The following is a 12,500-nucleotide window of genomic DNA, read 5'->3' on the forward strand; positions in this document are numbered from 1 at the left end:
AAAAGTGTAACCCTTTCAAAAGTTTTTTTTGCTCAATTTCAGGTTATCTGTCATGTTGCCGTTTTCTGGATGACGGTCAAATAGTTACCAGCTCAGGAGACACCACCTGGTAAGTAAGAGGACTGCAGCACTGAACGGTAGTGTATACATTTACCACAATTGTAGCTGTCCATACTTTAACTGTCTCTGCTGATATGCATACAGTTGTCAGTTTTAATCAATCATGAAGTAAATCTTGAACTGTGAGAAATATGGTCATAGTGCTGTGCACTTGGATATTCAGTGAGAGGTCATAAAGGCGTATTATGGTAACATAAAGTCTGTAATTGTTTTGTGATAGAGTTGCCCTTATTATTCTGCTGTATGTTAATACAACTACTGCATTCTTCAAAGGAAAATCACCATTAGGCAGCACTTTAGGAATGTATGAAACAGCCATGTTGTAAAAGGAGTAGTGAAGTACCGCTCTAACTGACAAATTTAGGAATGTAGTGTTAATTTACATGGTACTACTACAAGACACCTAAAATGTCCATTTAGATCACTGTTGCACTCAGTAGAAAAAGAGTATCCCTGACTATCTAAACTCTGCCCTGAGCACCATTCTGTGTGGTTGGGGTGCCATTACTATTCACCAGGTAACTGCTAGATGAAGATATGTGAGGTATGTACACACACATCTTAACTTTTCTGTATTTATTTATTGACCTGGGTAGAATACTGATCTACATGGACCATTTTCAGTCTTTGCCCAGGAAAGAATACAGAATGAAAAAAGAAGATGAGAGTGCAACAGTTCATATGAAAATTTAAGGTTGAGTAAGGAATATTTGAAGTTAACTGAAAAATGAAAATTATCTAATGCAAAATTATATAAGAAATTAATGGTGTAATAAAGATAACCAGAAGCACCTGTCCAGAACAAGATTTAGCGCAACAGTTGCTTATAAGCAGGAATGGGTTCTATACAAATGTGTGAAGTTCCTACATATTATGGGAGGAGTTTGTTGTGGTTTGTATGAAGATTTTAGAGATCTAGGATTGTTGGGCCTAAGCAATGGCTCCCTTCATCTGAAGCGTCTGCACTGCTTGGTTGAAAAGATGGGTTAATTCTGTGCTGTCACACTTTCCTTACCCAAATTCAGGCATGTGTATAAGGATGCAGTTGCAAATTTTAGGAGCCTTGATGGAGAATGAGTGTTCTCTGTTTGGTGAGAGTAGTGAGGTTGGGTGCAAAAATGGACAGTGATGTAAGGTTATAAGATGGTTGCTTTTATTGAGTCTTTCTGCAAAGAATGGAAAGGTGTGTGATTCTCTCTCTGAGGAGTGAGTGATAAATCTGCTAATGTGGGAGGAGGAGATTTTTTTTCACATTACATGTTTGCAGCATCAGCCCAGGCCTATAACTAGAGAGAATCAACAGTTAAGTACTCATGGGGATACCATTTATTCCCTTTCATTCTCAAGCTGGTTAGCTTATATTTGATGTTAAGTTGTCTATCTCTCCTTCATTCTTGCTAGTTGGATTCGGAGCCGATCCTCGGCTCCGACTCTGCCATCTTCAAAAACTCGAGAGCTGCTTACTGGCTCGAGGCCCCCTTATATCCCATGATGCCTGGCACTAGATACCCAGATCTCGTTTGCCGCTTCTGCTGCGAGGTTGTTCTACTGGCTCAGGTCGTATAAAGCTTGTTATTATTGTATTTTTCTTGTCAAAACTGTAGTTTTTGTTGTAGAATTAGTCATTAGATTAGACAGTTGTATTGTAGCTAGTTTCTTTTCTAGATCCTTTTACTTTTCCTCAAGAAACTCTAAGTTAGAGAGTCCCCCCCCTTCTCCCCTTTCCTCAGAAAGGTTTACCATTTAAGTTAGAGGTTAACTTTTCTCTCTATCTCCTTATTTTATTAATCACTGTTAGTGTTTAGTGATAGTTATCTATAGTTTTTTTGTTGTAGTAGTGCTTGTAGTTGGTTGTACTGCTGTAGTGGTGCTGCAGTAGTGTTGTCGCCTCAGTTAGACATTGCCTGTTCTATTCTCAGAGTGTCTTCTGTGTAGAGACATGCGTGAATGGGCGTTCCTTCGTTGAAGGTTGTGCGTTAGGCCCGGCAAGCCAGTACATAAAAATCTACTGCCAATCTTTAGCGGACGGGAGTTCTGCTGTGGCGACCCCTAACCGGGAAAACCCGAAAGACACAAACAAGTGCTTGTAGTTGGTTGTGGTAACTGTAGTGTGTAAAATTTTACTGGTTGGTTACTTTAACCTTTCTGTGTGTCTGTTCTTGTCCTTGGTTTTCCTCCAGGATGTCCAAGGATCCTAAACCGTCCTGATTCAAGAAGTGTGATTCATGCTATCAGAAGATGTCTCTGACAGATGGTCACACTTGTGTTTGTCTGGGCGCCGTGCACCTGCAGGACTCTTGCTCGATCTGCCATGCTTTCAGTCCAAGAGTCCTGCAGGAGGGCAAAAATAAATTGATCCTGAGGGGTTTGCTTAAACCCCAAGATTCACTGGAGAAGGCTCAGCCCGTGAAATCTTCCAGGCCACCTAAACCGTCGGCTCCCAGTTCGGAGCCTTCGTTGGCTGAAGCCACACAATCCACCTCGGCTCCGGCTGGAACAGATGTCCCTCCCTCCCTGTCTGCTCTGACACGTTCTTCAGAGCCGGCTGAGAGTCAGAAAAGATCCAGGTCTCCTTCTTTGGAGTCTATACGTTCGGCTCCAAAGTCGCCCCTGCTCCAATCGGAGCATAGTCATCGCTCATCCCACTCTTCTCGGTCCTCTAGACTTTCGGACCATGACTTGGAAAGAGAGTGGTCAGTAGGCTGTTATAATCGCAGGCCCTAGCCAAAATGTTGTCCAGCCCTCCTCATCAGGAGTCTGCTCTGTCCACAGCTGTAGATATTCCTCCTCCGACTCATCCTATGAGCTCGGAGCCGGAGTTTGTTGGGGTTCGAGTCATGGAACCGTCGGCACAGATACCCTCTCTTTCAGTTCCGTCATCAGCTCCGATCCCTTCCATGGTACCTTCCCTGGTGGGATCTGGGTGCCAAGACTCCCTCATCGGCTCCGAGGGGGCGAGTGGCATCGGACCCTTGTCTGACCCCACTCTCCCCCCTCAGGGCTTCGGCTCAGGTGAGCTCGGCTCCCATGTCTGCCTCGGAGCCGTCCCCCTCGGTGCAGGGAGAGCTTCTGGTTTCTTCGGAGCCCTCTCTGCGTCCAGGCAGGGACGCCTTTAAGGTGATGAGAGTACTGGCCCCTGAGTCAGTCCCATGATCAACCCCATCGGCTCCTCCCCCTAGGGGGCCCTGCATCAGCCTCTGCTCCTCTTCCAGACCCCAAGCATGGGGATCCAGCGCTCCAGGACACCCCTTTGGGCGTATCCTCCTCTTCCAAGGCCTCCCCTGATCATTCAGAGGAGCCACCTCGCAAGGGGAAATGCAGGAGAAAGCATGATGACTCCCCCGAGTCTGTCACTTTGGATACCGACTTAGAGGAGTCTGAAGGGGTCCCCAAGATCCCCCTCTGAAGATGTCTGCTTCTCAGACATCCTTGAGATGCTTAGGCAGAGGGGGAACTGGACTACCCTAAGCCCTTCTGAGGATGAGTCTATATTCCTGGACGTGTTTGGATCCTGACCTTCCACCTACTGGGTGTCTCCGCCTTTCGACCCACTGATGTCTGTGGTGGCTCGGAAGGCTTGGCTGGCTCCAGACACAGTGGAACCGACCCCTAGAAGACCTGCCAAATTCATTACTGCACCGCAGGACAAACAGTTCTTGACCAAAGGTGTCCCTGTTGATGCCATGGTGGTAGCGGCGGCCACAAAGGAGTTGGCTGAAACTTCTTAATCTGTCCATCTCCCTAACAAGGAGTCCAGGACGATGGACAGATATGGGAAGCGGATGTTCTCTTGAGCGACCTTTTCCATGCGGTCCCTGAATTACCTGTGCCACTTTACCCGTCTTCAGAGTGATGATCTGAAAGAGCTTGGAGATGCCCTCCAAGATCCATCAGCTGAGGGGGCCCAGGCTAAGGCAGCCTCCCAGCTGGCGACTCTTAATTCAGTGTTAAACTCTTCCATGAGGCTCATTTCGTATGCAGCTGATGGTGCGAGTAGAGCCGCAGGCACAGGCGTGGCCTTAAGGAGGCACGCTTGGATGCAGCTATGTAACTTTGCGGAACCTTTCAGAGCGTCTTTCACAAACACCCCCTTTGATGGTTCCTCCCTTTTCAGATCACAGGTGAAAGATACCCTTACCAGGTGTGAGCAGGAAGGCAAGACTCTCTCTGCCATAGGAGTCCGTTTTTCCACTCCTTCCAGACCATATCCTAAGAGTCAGAAGAGTGGAAAGATGTGGTTCCGGAAATCCCAGGGAGCCTTGCCAGACACACGTGGTGAGTTCCCATCCAGGGGCAGAGGAGGGAACCATAACAGACGCCGCCCTCGTGGCAGAGGGGGTCCGCAAAATCAGGGCAGCAGAGAATTTTTCTCTGAGAAGCCCTTCCAGCATCCATGAAGGGTTGCCCGGCTGCCCATCTCTGGAGGCAGTCAGGGGAAGATTATCGCTGTACCCAAGAGCCTGGCAAAACATAACATAAGACAAATGGGTACAGTCCGTCATATCCGGAGGCTACAGAATTCCCTTCGTTCGCACCCCCTTGAGGTCAAACAAGTCCCTTCCAGACGTTCCACCCAATCTAAGGGACCAAGCAGTGCAAGTCTCAAAACTGCTAAGAAAAAGGGCCATCCAGCAAGTCCCAGCAGACCAACAAGGATCCGGAATTTACTCAAGGTTCTTTTTGGTACCAAAAAAGACAGGGGACTGGAGACCCATTTTGGATCTCAGCAGACTAAACAAGTCTGTACAAAGAACGAAGTTCCGGATGGTCACGCTTCAATCCATTTTTACCCTTCCTGGGTCAGGACAATTGGATGTGCTCCATAGATCTTCAGGATGCATACTACCACGTCAAAACGGACAGACGCTGCAGAAGATTCCTTCGCTTCCGGCTGGGAGCTAGCCATTACCAGTTCAGAGCTCTGCCCTTTGGTCTCACAACAGCCTCCAGGGTGTTTACCAAATGTATTGCAGTAGTTACCACTCACCCGAGACGGCAAGGATTCCAGGTGTTTCCATATCTCGATGACTGGCTCCTCACTGCTACCACCAGACATCACCTTCTGCGAGCCAGAGACTGCACTATCGACACTTGATCCAGGCTAGGTATCACAATAAATTTTGAAAAGTCTGCATTGTCGCCCTATCACCTTTATAGGTGCAAATTTAAATACCAAAGACACGTTAGCGAGCCTCCCACCAGACAGGGTGTTAGTGATTCGTCAGCATGTCAAGGTTTTATTAGCATGCAAAAGAATTCAAGTCAGGTTTGTCCTTCACACTCTGGGTCTCATGGCAGCAGCAATCGTACTTGTCCCTCTAGCCCGTTTTCACATGAGGATTCTCCAGTGGCTTCTTTTCACCCAATGGTCCTTCCAGCAACTGCCCATGTCTTACATGATTATGATCACTCAAGCATGCAAGAAGCACCTTGCGTGGTGGATGGTCTCCACATCAGTGCTCCCCGGCAGACCATTTGTTCTCCCTTTCCAGTGGCTATGGTGACCACGGACGCCTCCCTGATTAGGTGGGGGGGGGGCATTATCAAGGCAGAACAGTCCAGGGCACCTGGCAACCTCACGAGTACCATCTGCACATAAATGTCTTGGAGATGATGGCGTGCTCTTAGCATTGCAGGCTCTTCAGGACTCTCTTCCTACTTGGGACTATTGCAATTCAAACTGACAATATGTCTGTAGTGTGGTACATCAACAAGCAGGGCGGAACCAGGTCCTACCCCCTATGTTGAGAAGCACTCAGACTCTGGCAGTGGGCGATCTCTTCCCAACGGTTTCTGATTGCAACGCACATCCCTGGGAGGTCCAACGTCTTAGCAGACAGACTGAGCAGAGCAATTCTTATGCCTAATGAGTGGTCTCTGAACCAGGTAGTTGCAGACCAAATCTTCCGCAGATGGGGCCAACCTTGCTGCGACCTGTTTGCAACTCCGTTCAGCAGCAAGTGCAGCAATTTCTTCTCTCTCCTTCCATTTCCCGGGCATTCCCTCAGAGACGCTCTAGTCCACGATTGGCCTCAGGGGCTTCTTTATGCATTCCCGCACTTTCCCCTCATCCCGAAGCTAATTCAGAACGCTACCATTTTGGGTTGCAAAATGATCCTCATTGCTCCTTACTAGCCTCGACAAATATGGTTCCTGTTCCTGCATCGCTATCTTCTCGAGCAGCCTTGGACTTTGGACCTAGTTCCAGACCTTCTGATTCATCAATTTGGCGGGCTGCACCAATCCCTACAGTCTCTCCAGCTCACGGCTTGGTTACTCCACTTCCAACCTTAGCCAGGCTCCCAGATATCTCCCCATCTGTGCGCAAAATCCTTTTGTCATCACACAAGTCTACAACCAGAAAAACTTATGCTAGTAAGTGGAAACGTTTTTCTTCCTGGGCAGAGGCAAAAAGTATAGACCCCTTTTCAACCCCTGTACACTACATTTTGGAATTTCTTGCGGAGCTCTTCCATGCTGGGTCCGCTTCCGCTACAATTAGAGTTCAATTAGCTGCAATTTCTAATTTTCACATTGGCCTGTCTGAAAACAATATCATGTCCCATAAGCTGTGTGTAAAGCCTTTCTCAAAGGAACCACTCTGCACTGGCCCCCAGTGAGAGATCCTCCACCACCGTGGGATCTAAATTTGATTTTAGCTTCTTTAATTTTGCCCCCTTTCGAACCTGCAGCTTCTTGTTCATTGAAGTTCTTATCTTGGAAAACCCTTTTTCTGGTAGCTATTACTTCAGCCAGAAGAGTTTAGGAACTACAGGCTCTTTCTATCAGTCCCCCATACCTCGTGTTCCACAATGACAGGGTTGCTCTTAGGACTAATCCTTCCTTCCTTCCTAAGGTCTCTTCAGAGAGTAACTTGAATCAGTCCATAGACCTTCCTGTGTTTTTCCCTAACCACTGCAACAGGGCAGAATATAAGGTGCATCAGTTAGATGTTCACAGGCAGCTACGCTTTTATTTGCATAGAACCAAAGACATTAGAAAATCAGATCAACTTTTCCTGTCCTATGCAGTAGGTAAACAAGGTCTTCCGGTCTCCAGGGTAACCTTATCCAGGTGGTTGACTTCTATCATCTCATTCATATATCAACTCTGGGATAAAAAATTACCAGTCAAACCAAAAGGTCACTCCACCAGAGCTTTAGCTACTTTGGTGGCTTTTCAGGCTAGGTTGCCCATGGAATCTATTTGTGCTGCAGCTGCATGGGCCAACCCACATACCTTCATTTCGCATTATAAGTTGGATTTGGTTTCCAGGAGCAGAGCTGATGTTGGTTCCACTGTTCTGAAGAGTCTCTTCCGATGAGCCACCCAGGGTTTTAGGTGCTAGGGACGCTGTCCCAACCAGCAAGAATGATGGCGAGATAGACAACTTAACATAAAGAAGTTATGTACCTACCATAATGTTCCATGTTAGTTGTCTTCTCGCCTTCTTTCTTGCGTCCCACCCTCCATCCCCCTATCCTAGTGGACCGAGAAGAGTTCTTCTTGATTTTTCACTGGCTGAGTCTTCTCTGGCTATTTCTTCTGACTAGTAGTCTCTCCACTAGGATTTATGCATTCTAGGATAGGATTCCCTTATGTCTGCAGTTAGACTTACCAAATGAGATCTGGGTGTCTAGCGCCAGGCATCATGGGATATAGGGGTGCCTCAAGCCAGTAAGCAGCTCTCGAGCTTTTGAAGATGGCCGAGTCGGAGCAGAGTATCGGCACCGAACCAGCAAGAAAGAAGGCGAGAAGAAGACAACTAACTTGGAACGTTATGGTAGGCACGTAACTTCTTTTTTTTAATGCAGTCATCTAACTGGCCTGCAGTATGCTTAGTTGTAAGGCACGTCTGCCCCAAGAAAGACGTACATTTTCCTCTGGTAATCCGATACTAAATATAGATTACTATGTCCAGTGTTTGTATTACTTGGGGCCGGGGACAGTTTGAAAACCTGCAGCATTTGTTTGGGTTTTTGTACAGAGACTTTAGAGAGAAGATGAAAAGCCTCCCAGGTGTTCCATACCAGAGAAAAACTCGCAGCCTCTTTTGACCAGCCCAACTTGTCTACAGATTTGCAGCAGTGGGATGGGGCAGACATTCTGTTTAAAAAGAACTTGATAAGGAGAAAAATGGCCAGAAAGAGGAGGAAAGGAGCAGTCTAGTTCATAGAGGACCCCCAAATTTTAGGTGGTTAGATTCCCAGAGGCACTTGACCATCCCCGGCCCTGACTTTTGTTACTGCTGAGTCCTTTGGCACCTCCTCTTAGGTTGCTGTTAGGTTTATGGCTCTTGTGTCCCATCAGACTGAAGACAAGGACCATTAGGCCATAGTGGTTGCCTGTCCTTGGCTGTTCACTGTCAAAATGTTTCGTTAAAGGTGAAGGTAGAATCCGCACAGTAATAGTGAAAAAGTATGCCTGTATGCAGAAGTGGATACCCAGGAAGGGTTCCCCTTGGGTTCACAAATTCCTGGCAGCAGTCCAGTCTCGCTAGAAGGTGCTTGCTGTGGCTAAACAGCTGTCTTTTGGCAGGGTTTTGCCTGTAGCCTCACCAGGCCTCTTCCCCGGGGTTGGGCTCTGTTAGCTCAACATTTCCTTCAATTGTGTGTAGTCTGCAGCCAGATTATGAGCAAGTTGTGTCTGTCCATCTGTTTGTCTATGGACACCCCTCACCCACACACAGGAAGTGGGAGGTCTGTTTAGTGAGAGATTCAAGATAGTTGATTGTAAGAGGGAAGAAACTAAACTACAGGTCACAAGCATTTCTTATGGCTTATGACAAATGGCGAGGCCAGTTTGGCCTCTCAGTCAGAGGGCATACTATTTGAGGATATTCTGTCAGTCATAAGAGAATACTTCATTTGAAAGTCTGAGGCCTCTGCTTTCCAGAAGAGATAACTAGACTTCCTAGGTCTTAGTTTTCTAAAGCCATTGTCTATCCCTCCAGTCCAGGAAGCCCTCTTTGGATGTCCTTGAATAATCTTTGGTGCCAGACTCCACTCCCCTCCACCTAAGATATCAGACTGTTTTTTTACAGTTGCAGGATTCTCCAAAGTTTTTGTATAATGTCTTTGCAACTCCAGATACATTGTGTCTGGAAAGTATTAAGAGAGCTAGAATGGCATTGTGGTGCAGTACTCCAAGTAACAGAGAAGGCAATTACTTGCCCATTTTGAGAGAGAGAGTTTACACTTCGACAAACCTGGCATTTCAAGGCCCTGATAGTCAAGTCCACATGCCGAATTATCAGGACCATATTTTTAAAATCCAAGATAATTGTGGGGAAGTGCAGGATGAAACCCTGAAAACCATGCAGATCAGCCAAGCCTAGATTTGTTTATAGCTGGCAAAGAGTGCCATAAAATGTGGGTATGATGATGTAGATGCAACATCCAGGGCTGCTGTTGCACAATAGTCATAAAAGACATTTTTGTCTGAGGATTCAGTATGTGTCAGAGGTTCTGAAGATATGACCTCTTAATGTTGCCTTTGTATAAAGAGTTGCTGTTCAGACCCCTTTCTTATGTGTTTACAAGGCTGCAGGACAAAATGAAGACTCGAGTCAGTCATACCCTTTTTGAACATGTGTTCCTCAACGTAGCGCAAATTACCTTTCTAAGCAATGGATTTACTGCCAGAGGCAGGGTGAAGACTGGCGGCCATAATGTAGGAAGAAACCACAGAAGTGACAGCAGGCAGACGGGCTCCCTTCCAGAGCTCAATCCCAGTAGGGAATAGGACTGTACCAACATCCTCACTGACCCCCCCCCCCAAAAAAAAAACACCTTGGCTCTTTGATCTCCGCGCTCAGATGAACACATGGGTCCCCTTCAAAACATCTAAAACCCATAACATCTAATTTCATAACACAGACCAGAACATATAAAACCCGTAACATTGAATTTCATAACATCTAACAGTACAAATCACATGAAAATAACATCCCCTCCACATATAACAACATATAATGACACCAAGCTACCAAACACACTTTTTACTACGTTTCTGCAGGGGGTCTTGAGAGGGTTTGGAGCCCCCCACATGGGGTGAGTAGGGAGGCTTGTCCCCCTGCAGAAATGTATAAAGTGTGTTTTGTAGTTTGGTGTCATATGTGGAGGGGATGTTATTTTCTTGTGATTTGTAGTGTTAGATGTTATGAAATTCAATGTTATGGGTTTTAGATGTTGTGGATTTTAGAGGTTCTGGTCTCAATGTTATGAAATTAGAGGTTATGGGTTTTAGATGTTTCAAAGTAGACCTACACACACACACGCACGCACACACACACACACACACACACACACACACACACACACACACACACACACACACACACACACACACACACACACACACACACACACACACACACACAAGCACACACACACACACAAGCACACACACATTGCATTACGATTAGCAACCCACTAACCTCCTTTTAAAGATGATTACATGTCAGTGGGGATAATGGAATGTCTCCTTGGATACAGACTTCATTTTATATTCTTACCAAGAAAAGAGGTCTTCCATCTGCCCAAAAGACCAGGAACATGTAGGTGACCCTGTCTTGCAGAAATGTTAATATAAGGAACCATAGAACCTGTCAGCCACTTCCTTCTGACCATGAGGCTGACTGATTTTACTCCATGTTCCTTGCCCCAAGATAAATTGATCATGTAGATCAGTTCTGGACTTTAAGGGTAAACAGATTTTTAATTCCAAAGTTCAGAATGTTACTTGTTCCTGTTTTCAGAGGGGACAAGCTGTATCTGATGTTTATGCTGGTGTGGTAACTATTACCAGCTTTACTTCCTTGCCCTTTGGTTTTGCTACTGCACCTAGAGTTTTTGCAAAATGTTTGGTACCAGGAATGTCTGCATCTTTTGTTAGATTGCCTTATACTGGTACATAATCAAGAGGATGTGGAGTGGATGCATGAGTACACTCTAACTAGGTTTCTTCCTGAAGTTCAGTTTGCCATCTAGAGCAGTATTCTTCTGGGGTAGGGGGTACTTTCTAGATACCATTTTAGCTAAAGCCTGCCTGCTACAGGAAAATGTGAAATCCTTTACTGCCTCGTTTAAGACATAGTAAGTAGACCAGTAGTGCTGGCCAGGAAGTCTGAGCTGCATGGCATCCACTATATTAATGATTCACTTATCCAGACTGCACATGAAGCTTCATTGGTTCTTAAGGAAGACCTGGAACCAGCAGTTTCAGTTCTTGCCAGCCCTGCCGTGTGCAAGGAGGGAGCTGCAGTTGCAGATAAGACAAGTACAAAGGATCAAAGATATGCACTTCTGGCAATCTTACCAGTCCATACCAGACCTTAACCTTAGGCTTCCTTGGATATGAATGAGTGATTCACACATGTCTTGGACATCAAGTACAGGACATCACGAGTCCCAAAAAAAAAAAATTGTACATTGTCATAAAGGAGATGATGGCTCTCATTCTCAAAGCTTTTAAGACCAGTCTAGAATCCTTCAGCACTGAATGTCATTAACAGGCAAATGCCACTGTCGTCTAGGACATAAATGAGGGTTATGTATTGACTATACCAGCTGTTCTTTCAGGCTTGGAAGCAGACTGTTGACTTCATACTGTTCTTGGAGGTGACCTGTATTCCTACACACAAGAATTCCATGGCAGACCAGCTAAATATGACCTCAGCAGGTCTGCCCAAGGGGGATGCTAGGGAGAGGTACATCACAAATAGGTGGTGTGCACCAGCTGTGGACCTCTTTGCTTCTGCAAGTAGCAGACAACTGAATCAGTTCTGCTCCACATAAACATGATTGGGCAATGGATTCATTCCCCAAAAGAAGACACGCCTGTTTCTCTTTGCTTTCTCTTTGTGCTTGCTTCTAAATGTAGTTCAATAATTAAAGAAGGGGAGACAAGACGTTGTTGTAATTGTCCCATTCTGGCCCAAGGAATAGTCTGTACATCATTATGTCATTGTTGCAGTAGCCTAAGCTGTATAAGACGTCCTGCAAGGAATCAGAACCAGACAGCCAGCTTTGTTGGCTCCATATGCTATAGCCACTGCACAGCACGAGGAAGGCAGGATGAAGTCAGTAGCTAGGGCACCAAAACTTCAGAATTTTCATCCCGCCGAACTGTGTACTCCTTTGTGGGCTTCAGGTGGTTGACAGTCTGCTGGCACTTTTTCAAGGCAGAGCAGATAGGTTACCCCTTTGTGGATTACCTCACTTCATTTTTTCTGAAGAAAGATTGGTGTTTAAACAAATATTTCTGACAAGAAAACAAGATCTCTTTTAGCGGTAGTCACTAAATGTGTTACCTCAGACTTCTACACTTTCTGTCATGGTTGCCTGAGGGCAATCCTCTAATATATGTTTTGTGAAAGA

The 12,500-nt window shown here is 45.9% G+C and overlaps 1 protein-coding gene across 3 annotated transcripts in view; it reads left to right on the forward strand.

Moving 5' to 3' along the window:
- Positions 1 to 12,500, forward strand: part of GNB1 (G protein subunit beta 1) — a 1,803,552-nt gene that overhangs the window by 1,298,920 nt on the left and 492,132 nt on the right. For all 3 annotated transcript variants that reach the window (XM_044062129.1, XM_044062128.1, XM_044062130.1), the window contains one exon: positions 43 to 109. In XM_044062129.1, the coding sequence (XP_043918064.1) occupies positions 43 to 109 (67 nt within the window). The remainder of the gene's footprint in view (positions 1 to 42; positions 110 to 12,500) is intronic.

The sequence above is a fragment of the Protopterus annectens genome, chromosome 2.part1 (genome assembly GCF_019279795.1).
Source record: "Protopterus annectens isolate FY-2018-M chromosome 2.part1, PAN1.0, whole genome shotgun sequence".
Classification (NCBI taxonomy): Eukaryota; Metazoa; Chordata; order Ceratodontiformes; family Protopteridae; genus Protopterus; species Protopterus annectens.